The 14,942-nt window shown below is 30.6% G+C and overlaps 1 protein-coding gene across 1 annotated transcript; it reads right to left on the bottom strand.

The window, feature by feature from the left end:
• Window positions 1-9,391: 9,391 nt before the first annotated feature.
• Window positions 9,392-12,138, bottom strand: LOC134695701 (uncharacterized). The gene is made up of 4 exons (XM_063557067.1): window positions 11,933-12,138; window positions 11,310-11,576; window positions 10,060-10,389; window positions 9,392-9,684 (listed from the first exon to the last, which is right to left on the bottom strand). The coding sequence occupies exons 1-4, from the start codon at window positions 11,994-11,996 to the stop codon at window positions 9,398-9,400; spliced, it is 948 nt and encodes a 315-aa protein (XP_063413137.1). The 5' UTR covers window positions 11,997-12,138; the 3' UTR covers window positions 9,392-9,397.
• Window positions 12,139-14,942: the final 2,804 nt, after the last annotated feature.

The following is a 14,942-nucleotide window of genomic DNA, read 5'->3' as shown; positions in this document are numbered from 1 at the left end:
ACATATCTAGTGATAATTATAGATTATTGTTGATAATTCCAACGATATTGCTTTTCTCTCCTGAACCGTTACGGTGAAAACGAAAAAAGCCTTCGGGTTGAGATGACCAAGGATAATCTGTTTATCGCTATTTAACCTATGACGACGTTGTCAATTTCATGTCAATTTCATTAGAAAAGCCACGTGCCGCCCTAGTTTTTAATAATAATTGTTCATCACAAGCAAGTAGCATGGTATAAATAATTATCACAAAAAAACATCTAAAGAAAAATGCAAAAAATATCGATAATTCAAATTATCTAGCAAACTTATATAATAACTTGGTTTTAAAACTTTTGTAGTCAATAACTATGAAGAGTAGGAGACGTCTGTGCTCTCGATGCACATGTTTTCAGTTTTTTTAATTTATAGTTCGTGTAATTTCCTTCTTTTTTTTTTAACCTTTCTATGTATCAATTCAATAGATAAACTATTTTTAAAAAGTCAGTAAACTAATGCTTCCTTACCTTTACCGACTTGTATGTTTTAATTTTCACTTGGAACTCAAACAAGAGGAGCACTACTTTCGTATCTGAGTATTGAGTTCATTTCCGGTTCTTCATGCAAACCATGCGTGCAAATACAGACGAGTTTTTCTTCTATGGTGTAAAGTGAATAACTGATTTTTTAAATTATTTTTTTTGAATATTGGAATCATATTACCATATTTGAAGATTTGTAATATGATATTTGAGATTTTTCGGTTGCTGATGTAAATATACTGGCCACGCTAGATAATGAATGCGTCCTTTTGTATTGACGTCACGTTAATCTACCATTTTCTACATTGGGAAATGCCTGTACCAAGTCAGAAATATGACAGTTGTTGTTCATTTGTTTGATGCGCTTTATCATTTGATTTTGTCATAAGATTAGGTACTTTCCGTTTTGAATATTCCTTGGAGTCCAGTATTTTTGTGATTTTAATATACAAGAAACAACACATAAAGAAAATTCAAAAATAGATAAATGAATTTAAAAATCAGCGATGAACTTTGTAATAATTTACAAGTATCATTGTATATAAACCTGTTTGTTATTCGAAATATATATTTAATCTATATTCATTATTAAATTTTAACTGTTCTACATTTTTTTGTACGTGGTATAACATTTCGAATAACATACAGATTAAAATATTAAACAAAATGTCAATAATACACATTATCATATATTTTAAATATATTATTATCTAAATATTTTTTCTTTTTTTTTCAAATTGAAGTAAGTTCTATTTCCAATATATCTTTATATGTATGCAAAGTATGTTTATGTTTGTTGGTGTTGTAAACAGATTTTGTTTTTTAGTTAATCACTTCACGATGTGTAAGCATGACAATTTGTAAAACTAATGCATGGAACGTACGATCACTTACCCAACGGTAACATTTTTATTCTTCTGCAATTTGGCAATACAAAAAGAATAGTATCTTGTTATTTGTAATTCCTGGACCTAGCTTCATAGATTATCGTTGATTTGTCAGCATGGTTTGTAAATACTGGACCTAGCTTCATAGATTATTGTTGATTTATCAGCATGGTTTCCCTCTATATTGAATTGTAAATATAAAATTAAATATTACAAAATCTCAATCAATAAACTTAAGACATAAGTGTGAAAATTTGAGTACTTGTGTTATCAAAATTTAATAAATATAAAAGTTTTAAAGTTAAAACAAATGTGGATGTGTATTAATTCTGTAAACAATGAAATGTAATAAGATTATTAATATTCATTGAATAAACTACATGTACATTAAATAGATTCAGATTAATTAAAAGCTTCAAAATATTATTGACTTTTCTCGGCAATAAAAAAAAAGAAATTTAGGATAAAAGAATTTAAATATCAAATATACTGATCGAAAAAAGAAAAACATGAAATCATTAACATGTTAACCAAGTAGCTAAATTAAACACTCAAATGGAATACAAAAAAACTTAACAAAACGCCTAAAGCATCTGAAGATATTTATAGTATCTGGAAACATATCAACTACGGATTTCCATCGAAAATTTAAAAGTGATAAGCCACATATTTTTAAATACCATTATATTCCACTCATCCTATATTTTCACCTCAATGATATATTATACGTCATGCCTTCCCATATTGGTTTTTCATATTAGTATATACAAATTATGTCAGCATGCTCGTTCAAGCAATTTATTCAAAAATCTATTTGTTGGGAAATATTGAATGTCATTTTGGCGTAAACATGATAAAACATTCTTTAATTCAGATCCAAAAGGAAAAATCAATGTGGGGAAATAGGTCAATTACTTATCTAGCAACAGAAACATAAATGTAGCTTTTCTTCTGTAATAGTATGGAAACTCCTGTATACCTCAAAACCAGATTGAGATTTATTTTATTTAATAAACAACGTTTCAATGTAAGCTCAATACCAAATAGATTTTGTTTAAACAGATTGGCTTTTTGGTACACAATATTTTGGTACACAATATTTTCCTGTGCTTTTACCATAAGTCATCGCGTCGACACTGTAAAACTCAGAATATGTCTATTATATTTCTAAAAAACAAATGCGATAAACTTTTTACTTAAAATAATACTCATCTTAAACATGTTAAACAAACGTCACTTATAAATTATGATTTTACAGACAACGGAATTACATTAACAAAACATAAAAAAGCAGTAAACGAAACACAAAGTATTACGCATAACAGGAACACATGGTACAGGTAATAAAGGAGCTCATTTGCTACGATATTTCAATCGGCAGTTCTCGGTGACTCCTCTACTCTTCTTGTAAGATGGGCATGCGACGAATGACGATATTTAAGGCAACTCTTGTTCCGCGAGTTCCGTCCATCTGCCTGTTCATAGCGAGACTTAATTTCAAATCGTCACTACTGACGACGTAATAACTCTATGTTTCACTTAAACCTGTTACTAATGTTTTTAAAACCTCAAACTTTAACATAATAACATTTTGTTTGAAGGATACTTCTTGATAAAAAAAATTCTGGGAATGTTACGCGAATTTCGAAAAATTTCTTATCCAAGTATTTTAGATAAGTTTATTTACAAATACAGATATATACTCAGTTATTTAGTGTAACAATGTTAAACAAGTAAAATAAAATAGGTAGAGATATCAACTGAAACAAAATCTCTATCTCTAACAAATAATTCCTTTTACTTCAATTATTCCTTTACCGAATAAGTTTCAGTATCAAATACATTCTAACATGTTTTCTCTGCCATGTTCTGTTGGGTATGCCTGTCTGTTATTCAGGGACATGTAATTCAGTGGTTGTCATTTGTTGGTGTGTTACATATTTGTTTACGTTCATTTTTATGTCCCATTTATGGGGATTATGTTTTCTGGGATGTTGGTCCGTTCGTTCGTTCGTTCATCCGTCCCTCCCGCTTCAGGTTTAAGTTTTTGATCGAGGTAGTTTTTGATGAAGTTGAAGTCAATTCAAATTGTTACACATGTTCCTCATGATGTCATCTTTCTAATTTTAATGCCAAATCAGACATTGTCCCCCATTTTCACGGTGCATTGAACATAGAAAATGATAGTGCGGATGGGACATCCGTGAACTAGGGACACATTCTTGTTTGTTCATAAGTTAGGCTGCTAGTTTTCTTGTTTGAATTGTTTTACATTTGTATTGCCGGGGCCTTTTAAAGCTGGCTATGCGGAACTGGCTTTACTCTTTGTTGCAGGTCGTACGTACGGTGAATTGTAGTTGTTAATTTCTGTATCATATGTTCTCTTATGGAGAGTTGGCTCACTGGCAGTCATACCACATCTTCTTTCTTATATGTAAAATTTTCTCAAAACTTCAACGTGATTAGTTTGTAACGTAACAAACAATTAAACTAATTTTGGATTACATTCAAACTTATTACCCATACTCCTTTGGATTTTGTAATGGTCAATTGTTATTTTTTTTAACAATCGAAATGGATTTTATCTTATGTTATTAATGAAAAAGTTTTATAAGATTTTTAGTACTGCTTCGATGGTTTCAATGACATGTTTCACGGCTAAACCATTGTACCATCCAGCCTCTGATACTGTGTGTCTCGAGCTTGCTACTTATGAGAATATATGTATCTTATACCGTGTTCGTAATATCAAGTGATCCTAACCGTGCAATTAATTCTGACAAATGAACCTTCTTATTGATAAATGATATTTACTGAAGGAAAGAAGGTAAATGAACTGTTATAATTTTGAAAATAAATATATTAGTTGATATTTACAATTTTGATTCCCTAGTACATGATGTTGTTATATAAACTTGTTATATTCAAAGTATGGTTTGTTTATGCGCGATTAAATATTTACGATATGAGCTTGTATATGTAACCGACAAACTGTTTGCTTATTTGTGTAAATTAAAGCCACAGAAGTTTACCGAAGTTCAATTCTCGTTTATCGATTAGTAATGATTATCAATAAGTAAATTGATTATTAATAAGATAATTAAATTAGTTATAACAAGTGAAATATTTAATAATCTTCGAATTGATGAAAAACGCTAGATCATGTGACGTAACAGACAGTTTTATTGATGTGCTATTTCTATTAACTTTGTTAGATTAAAACAAGAAAAAAGACTTCATCCTACTCATTTTACACTTATTCCTCGAGTAAGCGGTCATCTTAGTATCATAATCTATTTTAAACGAGACGATTTCAATTTTGAAGTTATTAATTCCCTCCGCCTTAGTCGGGTAAGTAGCAATGTACCAACTTCATCTGCATAAGATATACATTTCACGCATCATTTCGTATTCAAGAGCTTGCAGCTGCTACTTATTCTTTTTAAACTAGCATTTATCGGAGTAGAAAGTTTATGAACCAGCGTCTTTATTAACAAAAAAAATTACGAGTAAAATTGATCGTAAGTTATAATATGCTGTATTTTAACTCATACAAAATTTTGTGAAAAAAGCTGCACTGTAAAATAACTTCACGTCCTTTTTCTGAAAATGATCATCGGAAGATACCAAGACTTTATTGAAAAATATTCAATATCAACTTAAAAAGAAACTTTTCTTGGTCCCGAAGTGTAGATTTCAATGCAGACGTTGTTTGTAAGCCTACTTACGTATTATTAAATGGTCTTTTATTTGTCTTTATAAATTATTAGCTTTCCGATTTTTTCCATTTTTGGCTAGATCCCTTTGGTGTGGCTCAGTAATTATACATTCCGGCATTGTATTATGATGCTATAACCAATTGTCGTGTTCTATTCTTTCATTTTTGCTGATGAGCTTTTCCTAAATTACATGTTTTCGTTGTTGACATTTTTGCTTGTTTTTTTAGTGATCAAAATTATAACACAAATTTGATTGCTCTTCCCATATATTTGACAGTTAACCTATTATGTCTGTTTGTTTTGTTCACACATTGTTGTGAAAATATTGGACTGGCATGCTACTTTCATACAAGTGAGAGGTTTACATATCTGTAAAGTCAGGTCTTTCTCATCAGTTTTAACATTAGAAAAAAAGAGTACCAAGTCTTGAATTTGACATTTGTTTTCCATTAGTCTAATGTGTTCAATTTCTTGATTTTTTCAATTGCATAGAGACTTAGGGACATAGGGATTTTTATATACGATGTACACCCGAATACGAAAATTGTAAGTTCGTACGAATTTGGTCCCGATCTCGTTAAAATACCAAATAGTGACTGAAGCAAGTACGATGAATAACGAAGTCTATACGATGGTGCCAAAACTATATACGATAGCAAAAGATGGACATACAAAGGTAAACCGAAGACGGGTATTTAAGCTTCATATATCAACCGAAGCCTACACGATGGATTACGAAGGCAACACGATGGATTACGATGATGGCGGGATAGCCATACGATGTCTAAAAGACGTCGTGTACAGCTTACGATACAAGGTCACAGTGGCAGTTGTAATACAAGGCAATATCACCCTTGTGGACACTCTAAAACCAATATGCTTTAAAAGATTTAACCTCATTTGGTATATTGTTCCTCCTTGTAATGATCTGACATTTCTTACGTTCAAGGCCAAAGGTCAAGGTCATGCAGATGAACTTGTTATTGCTCCTTGAAAAAGCATAATACACAGGAAATTGGTTGCTCATGTTTTACCTGCTGGTTCTAAAGACAATATTAAAGGTATTTCCAGTTACTGAATGTTTTGCTTAATTTTCTTAAAAAAATAGTTTATGTATCAAATATGCATACTCAATTTACCATTTTCTGCATGTTTCATATAGAAATATAGTGTCCATATTTGTCCCCAATATGATACATACGAGGGGATGCCACGCTCGGCATTGCCTAAGCCTTTGTTTCAACTGTAAAATATGTGCACAAGTCTGAATAATCACCCATAATTATGCCCATGTTTACTGATCTATCTTAAAGGTAAGGTTATGGGTTCCTTGATCCCTTTTATTCAAAAAGAGCTCTTTCCAGGAAAATATCATAATAATAAAGACAAAAGGAGGGATGTGGGGAAAGCAACAAATGCGGCAAAATATGACATATAGAAAACAAAATGGTTATGGAGTAAACATTCGTGTGACAACAACTCAGACGATACATACAGTATCAGAATAATGAAGAAAAAATTGGTTTCCCTATAAACGTGTACCTGCAGTGTTGGTGTACGAGGCGCGTATATGATTATCATTATATTACCTGATATGAAAAATTGACAAAAAAAACCATTTTACTTGTAAAAGTAAATCCTGAGCCTGTAATAGCTGCTTTTCTTGTTCCATTTGAATTAATAGAAACAACGCTGTCGTCATTCTTGTTCTCATAGAATCATATGATATGAGCTCCATGTTTTGTGAACGTCTTTCTTAACTGTCGTATTAGACTGACCAGTGCATATTGCGCATGGCACTTTAAATGTATTTTAGCGCGAAAATTAACTTACATTTAGCTGAATTTATTGCCGTCGTAGTTCCATCTTGTCGCCTTCGTACTTTTATTTGATGGCAACACGACGGGATTACGAGGTCTTCACGAAGTCGTGTTGCCATCGTAAGACCTTAGGGTAGCTTCGTGATTCATTCGTGTAGACATCGTTATGTCAAAACTGCCCGATAGAAACGATGGAAACACGAATGCAATACGATGTTCAAAGATGCAATACCGGTGACATAACAATGGTGAGGATGGTGATACGAACTCAATACGAACCCTCAACATCGGACGCACCTTTGGGATTTTTTAACATGTTAAAAATTTTAGAACCCTTCCCGAAGTTGTCCCGAAGGCTAGACAAAGTGGCCGATGGTTAAAGATGGTTAAAGATGGCACTACGAATAGCCCGATCTGGATACGATCAGCCCCGATTTAGAAATTTCCATAATCGTTTTGCCATCGGCATATAAATCGGGACAGTGTCTCTTTCTATTTGTTAAAAAGTTCATTGTAAAGCCATATAGACAACTATAAGGTGTCTACTTCACAAATAATACTATTAGCCTTCATTTGCAAAAGCTATGTGTTGGAGTAATGTACCTTTTTCTGTATTATATATTTTTCTCTTATTTGTCTTCGTGCTATTGTGTTTATCTATCCTGTGACTTTTGAGTTGACTGTGTATTTATGCATGTCCTTGTCGTTTCTTCGTTTTTTTTTTACCTTTGACGTTTATGGTGCAGATGGTCCTTATATGTAATTCAGAAGAAGGAGATTGTTTACAGTGTTATTCAATTTTGTTTATAACTTGTACTTATACATGTTATATATAATTTACTTAATTTATACTAAATCGAGACAGTATGTTCTATATACGGTATGTACTTACAACTACAGAAGCTTTGCACCGGCGTTTTTGTCAAAACAATATATATCAAAACTGTTTGTATGGCGTCTTTAATAAAATTTAACAGCAGTTGAGAAATTTACTATCAACTTCTTTTGTTGACTGTTATTGGTTTGTTGATATGTTTGTACCTGATTGACATTTGGTGTACTTGTTAATTAGTTATACTATATTATGTATGTTCTGCACAGGTTTTTGCTAATGATCCCAAGTAATGTTATATAAATGTTGAGTGTCTGTAAGTGTTGCTCACCCAAATGTTGTCAATATAAAGCACCCATAATCAACGTTCAAACCACTTGAAGTGTTAGCTAGCTAAAACAAATGTACAACCCACCATATATTTGGAATATGCCTGTATTAAGTTTCGATGTTTGATTTTACGTTTGATTTTGTCAGTTTGAATGGACTTACCTTGGTTTTTTTACTTACAATATAGATGCTGGGATGCAAACAGAAATAATGAGTGTTTACTAAACTTGACCTTGTACTATTTACCGACTAGAAATCCTTTGATATTTTACAATAACTCATGATGCTTTCTATAAAAATATCAAAAAACTATTGAAAATTTTTCAAAATTCAACATTAGAGACACTTTAATTAGATGAGAACCTTCTGCTCATGATCAATACACGTGGTATTCTTTAATCATCCGATCATCTCAACTTTCACGTGAACTTATATTGATCATAGTTAAAGTCAACGATTTAATTTATAAACAATATCGGACAATAGAAAGTACAAATTGACGAAATGGTAAAAAACAAATTGTCAAAATCAATGTATTTATATTTTAATATATATTGTACAACTAATAATATTTAATAGATATATATTTTAACTGTATGATCTCCCTGGTTAAACAGTAACTCATTTACAGGTGTACCCGACTGAATGCTGTGAGTCGAGTAAGTTGTAAACAGCAGAGAAATGTGCAATAAAAGATCTATTTAAAAAAAAGATATGAATGTTCTAAAACATTTACCCATCACTTTTGTTCTTAAAACGTTCTATACCCAGTCAGGGAAATAGTCATTTTCATATTATAGTTCGTGTCTGTGTGTGTTACAATTTGGTTTTTGTGTTTCTGTTGTGTCGTAGTTCTCCTCTTATATTCGATGTGTTTTTCTTAATTTTAGTTTGTAAACAGGATTTGTTTTTTTCTCTCAATCGATTTATGAATTTCGAACAGCGGTATACTACGGTTGCCTTTATTTGTTAAATCAGATTTTCGATTTAATAATTTAAAAATTAATAACAAACGATCAGGTGACTTCATACGTTAAATATGAGTTTCGTCGTATATATAAACATAGAAGTAATGGTAAGACTTGTCATTTTCCAAACGACTTGATGATCACGAATATCAAACATTTATTGTTAAACTCTTCGAGTCAATGTAAAGCAAAGATTGAACATGACGAAAGAGTGTCTCATTCGCAGACAAAATGACGAAGAAATTAAGTGTATTGTCGGCAAAATATTTTATTTTGTTTTCGGCAAAAGTCTTCTTCGTGTCTGTTAGTTTGTGTAATATTTATTTTCTGGTACTCGATTTCTTGAGGTTTGCAAAAACTTTGTAGATAATGGAAGAGCTGTCTAGACACAATAACAAGAAAGCAATCGAAATCAATATTGCAATGCCTACATATCCAATACTAGCAGACGATTTTCGTGAATCCCAAGCAGAAGTGTGTTTTCTCGTAAACGAAGATGTTTTTGATCTGTCAACTTTAATCTCATTTACTATTTCGTTTATACGTTCTTCCAATGACATTTGGTTTGTTACATTATTACATGTGCAGACACAGTATGGTGTTTTACCTACAAGAAATTAAAATAATAAAAGTTAACTACTAAAATGGTTAGTGTACATTTTTGTAAGACTTATATTTGATAAAACAATTAAATATTTTGAAAGATAGTGAGCAATTATATCACATACAAATATTTCAAGGCTCATAATAAAAGAAAATGTATTCAAAGTATTTTCTTGACTTCAGACATTAACATGAAAGTAATAATCAATATACTAGTATGTGAATTCAGTTGGCTTAAAAAAAAGCTTACTTATCGTTATCACAGCACTGTGTGTAACATTATTCTATTACTGTAATTATTTGTTAATTCCCTTGATCATTTATTGATAGAATGAGGCAGTCTTTCACATTTTTTTTTTTAATTTATATCATAATATACCTGCGCTAAGTGTTGTAAATTCCTTCTGTGTTGTTAGATCAATGTTAGTTTTCGCTACTGATATGGTTTCGGACTGAATTGTTGTTGAGTGCAGATCAGACGTTGATTTGTCTACAGTAGATGTCATGTAGTGTTCAGTTGTTGTTGGTAATGTTGTTTCTGTTGTCTTATCTGCAGTTGAAACTTTCACAGAAGTTGTTTCTTTTTCTGATGTTTGATATTTTGTTGTTGATTCCTCCGTTGTAGGCACACATACCACACAATCACTTATAACAACAGATCCACAACCATCATACGTTGGCACACTCAAGTCATTAGTATCTTCATTTACTGGAAAAAATACAAGTAGAATATTTGGTGATTTTATAATTTATGTTTTTTTGTATACCATTTGTAGTAATTACTAAATACGAAGTATGTCAACGTTAATTCAGGTTTTAAGGTTTTTCCTGTCTAGTCCTTTTCAAAATGTTGTCATGATTGTCAAATGAAAAATAGACCATAACTTTTTCTTTGGGAAATCCTGACACGACTTGGTGTGTAATATGACTAGAAAGTCCTTACAATATGCATAATCAGAATGATATACTGTCAAAACATAAAATGTTGGCCGAATTTGTTGAAGAATTGTATCCTTTCCTTCTTTATCATATTAAATATAATATACTTTTCCTAAGAGTTATAATTAAGGTATAAACACGACCTATGACTATTTTTAATGTGAAATTAAAACTAACGTATCTATCCAAATATAAACGTTAGAATAAACTCATCATAGATACAAATATTGACATTTTGTGAAATTTTATATCTAGACTATTCCAAAAACAAAATCCACTGTTCAATAAAAATATAAATATAGCTGAAAAACACGAAGAAGCTAATGAGGTATTTAGATTTACAGATTGATTACAAATTCAAGTCACCTTATAAGAAATTTGTCGTATAAGGTATATAACGGGTACATTGTGTTTTATTTTGTGTACCGACAATTCTTTGTCTTGAATTGGAGTAGCAGATTATTTTTTAATATACATGTATATATTTATTTTCTTTATGTTTGTTAGAATTCTTTTCTCTCGTATCGCTGGAAATGGAAATACAATATCTTTCTACAAAAACAAAGATTCAAATTATATTATTTCCAACACGACCTTGACTACTCTTGCACGGTTTCAAATTATTACAAATATGTTATACCGTATTTAATATTATTTGTCTTCTTCATAAAACGAGAGGGGAAATCTTACAATCAAAATCACACCGCTTCATATACAGGTCTTCACCGGATACATCAATCTGGTCATTATCTGTTCTAAAAGGATCGTCATACTGATCATACATCACACACTTAGGTACAGTGGGGTTAAATAGAAAACCCCAGCAGATAGGTTTCCCATTGCAATGATCCATGCACTCTTGTTCAGTTCCGGGGTTTTTCTGCATTATTCCACTCATTCCAGTAGGTGCCCGTTTATCGCCTTCAATATCATATGAAATTCCAGAATCACAGATAGCTAAAAGAGAACCTGATATTATTTAATACAAACATAATGGCTAGCGCTTGTTCAAACATATCATCGTAGGTAAATATGTTATTTTTATGAGACAACTCCTATTTCTTATAATTTGATTAAAATTCTCGTAAACAGATTTAGTAAAAGTAGTTTACTTATGTTATTCTCTTATAAATAATCAAAACTTTACACATTTTAAAAGATAATTGTTTATTCAAAGATTCTTAACAGACACATGAACAAGGTTAACTGTAACGAAGTGTTGAACATTGACTGCATTTCAAAATATTGTCTTCAAATAAATCCAATGATAATACACGAATGAAGCAAAGAACATTTTTTTTAGTAAACCTTACCTGTGTTTGATTCACATATAAATGGTTTTGTATCTGTTCCACATTCAGCTAAAAACCAATACATGCTTCCACTTTCTACTTTCACATAAGTGCATAAATCATCATCCCCAATATTCAAAGAAGGTGACCAATTTTGAAACCAATATGGCGGAAAACAGTTATTCGTCCATACACGATAATTTGGTTGCTTTGTATCAGGAACATGTAATCCGATCCAAATTTCGTTTAGACTTGGATTTCTAAAAATATGGAAGTATTGCATATGGATTATTACAATCACAGGTTTTGAAGGTTTTTTTTATGTATCTAAGACTTGTTTCTATTTTTAAGTAAATTGATCCGGTTATAAGATGTTACGGTCCAAAATTAAGTCATGACGTCAAACATAACAATCAAGGAAAAAGCGCTCCATCAGACAAAAAATACATAATTTGAATATATTTGTTCTAAACAGTAAATTTTTTTTGTTAACCATAAAACTAGTTTATTTTCAATTATTCAGATTTTAAATTGCATGTAAAAATCTTGCCAAATATAATTTAAAATACACACAAAGAACATTGAACCTCGTTTTCCTTATACATTATTTACATATTCAGCATTGAAATTAAGCCAATTTCTTAAAAATGACCGACTGTTGCATTGTCTCCGCTTTAGAGCCAAATTTATTTTCTTTTGTTATAATTCAACAACCCAATTATAAGTTTAAAGCAAAAATAACACTAAAACAGATAAATGAGACAAGTAAGCATCAAAGTTATCAAAAAATAAAAATCACAAAAAATACTGAACTTCGAGCAAAATTTAAATATGTATCGAAGTATGATTTTTTTTAATTTTTATTCTGTAGAGGTAAAACATGCTTTAGAAAAAAAGATATAAATGTAGCAAATTTGCTTTTTTTTAATCTTCTTTTAAAAAGGCACTTTATTACCTTCATTTTTAGAAGATATAAACAAAATGTTGATACTTTACACTACTTTAATCACTCTGTTTATCTGCAGAAATTTGAAATATTTAAAACACTAATATATTTACATCTCCAGTATAGCTTTTTGTAAATAAACTTCCTTTGCTTCTCGAGCAATAGCCACTAAATTTTGTCCTATACTCTTACAATATTTGTTAGCATCGTTCCAAGTCAACGGATCAATGTATAAAGTTGTGGAAGCTGAAATCAGGACAGATTCATGTAAAAAAACAAACATCGCTTCATTATATTGGTCCGTTCAAGTTTCATAGTGTACATTAACTCTGGAAATGTTAATTAGATTGTAAATGTGAAATATGCTGTCTTCAATATAACTGAAAATATGTGATCAGTTGAAATATGTTTGTGTTTCAGTCAAATTAATATTATGACGTTTAATATGTTTATGTAATGGGTTTTTACTATGGAAGTATTGTTTTCGTGCTATTGAAAGCGAGAAAAAAAGGTACATGTTTGTTTTAAACTACCATATTTAAAGTATAATTCAACTCCACGTTCACTTTGAGCATAATGTTCTCATTAACTAAATTCTTGCCAGGAAAAAAATATACGAGGATGATCAAACATTTCGGATTCCTGACAAAGTTCTGATTTTCTTTTAGACGAGTTACATTTTATTTTTATTTACGTTCATTTATTTAAGAAAACGCAAACAAGGTTCATAGGCTAAAAATAAAGATAGTTTTGGTAAAATATTATGCAGAATATCATTTCAGTTAAATTTTAAGGAACAGTATAAATGTGACATTAGTTTACACAAAACAGCAATACCCCTTAATTGTGTTACTGTCTGTATTATTTGAGCAATTTAGAACACAAACAAAACATGGAAAAAAAATAAGATTCTTTTTAAAATACATAAGATTAACAAAAACTATCTTTAAAAAAGATATCCGACGCATTTAAATTAGTATATTCACCAAAACCCCGCGGAAATCTCACATGCGTAGGTGCGTTCTAAAGTCATGTACGTTCGTAGAACAAAGTCTACATTAAAAATTATATAACTGTCCCGAATAAACAGCTGTCATGGATGCAAAGAACTATTGGAGAAACAATTAATTTAATAAAAATATAAATCTTTGTAACATCTAGTTCAAATATTTATAGTTTTTCACTTACTTTCCATCACGATATTATTAACGAGACGTTTTTTCAAACACAACCAAATCACCCACCATGACAGCATGTTGTCCAATCAGAGAAAAGATTTTCGAGCATGCGTATTATGTGCCATAGTTAACCGTCCTTAAGTTCAAAGGCCACAAACCGAAACTATACCGACTACGTCAGAACAAGATGATTAAAACTTGTAAATAGATTGTAATAAAATTACCTACGTTGACGATACAGTTTACCAGCTGTTGATTTCGACAAAAATGCTCTTTGCCAAATTATTTGAGAATACAGAACATATTTGAGAAACAGAATCAAAATCTTTAAAGAATATAATGAAGAAAACAAATTACAAAAGTACAATGAATCAAAGATTATAGAAGATATATATATATATATAAATATCCCTCGATTTAGAATCATCTATAAATTTGTGTTACAAACAATTTCATAATCACAAATACCGTTTTATGCCAGTGCCGAAGTGTTGTCTATTTGGCTTTTGAAACCAACAAAACATTAGTTGCATCTTATTGTGTTCGCGAAGATATTTTTATCAGCATACTACATGTACGATGATAACTAGGTAATAGCAATTCCAGTATCTTTCTTTTACAAATAAGGTTTTCATTTGTATAAAGAAGAATTACCCTTTCCATATTAATTTGTACGCTTGTATTGTATTCTTTTCTATTTAAAATGTTCATTTATTTCAGAACTTCTTAAACTTTATATTGAAAATTAAGCTATTGAAATAGGATGATACAGACTAACTGAAAAAAAAGTAAAGGATTTCGACAAAATGTGTTTGTAAATGTTATCAAGGCCTACCTTTGGATGATGTCAGAATCGACACTGCAATTATCTTCATTACTGTAAAATTCATCACATATTTCAACAAAT

Source organism: Mytilus trossulus, chromosome 14 (genome assembly GCF_036588685.1).
Source record: "Mytilus trossulus isolate FHL-02 chromosome 14, PNRI_Mtr1.1.1.hap1, whole genome shotgun sequence".
Taxonomy (NCBI): domain Eukaryota; kingdom Metazoa; phylum Mollusca; class Bivalvia; order Mytilida; family Mytilidae; genus Mytilus; species Mytilus trossulus.
Note: the sequence above shows the minus strand (reverse complement) of the source record. Positions and strands in the feature narration are given on the sequence as shown.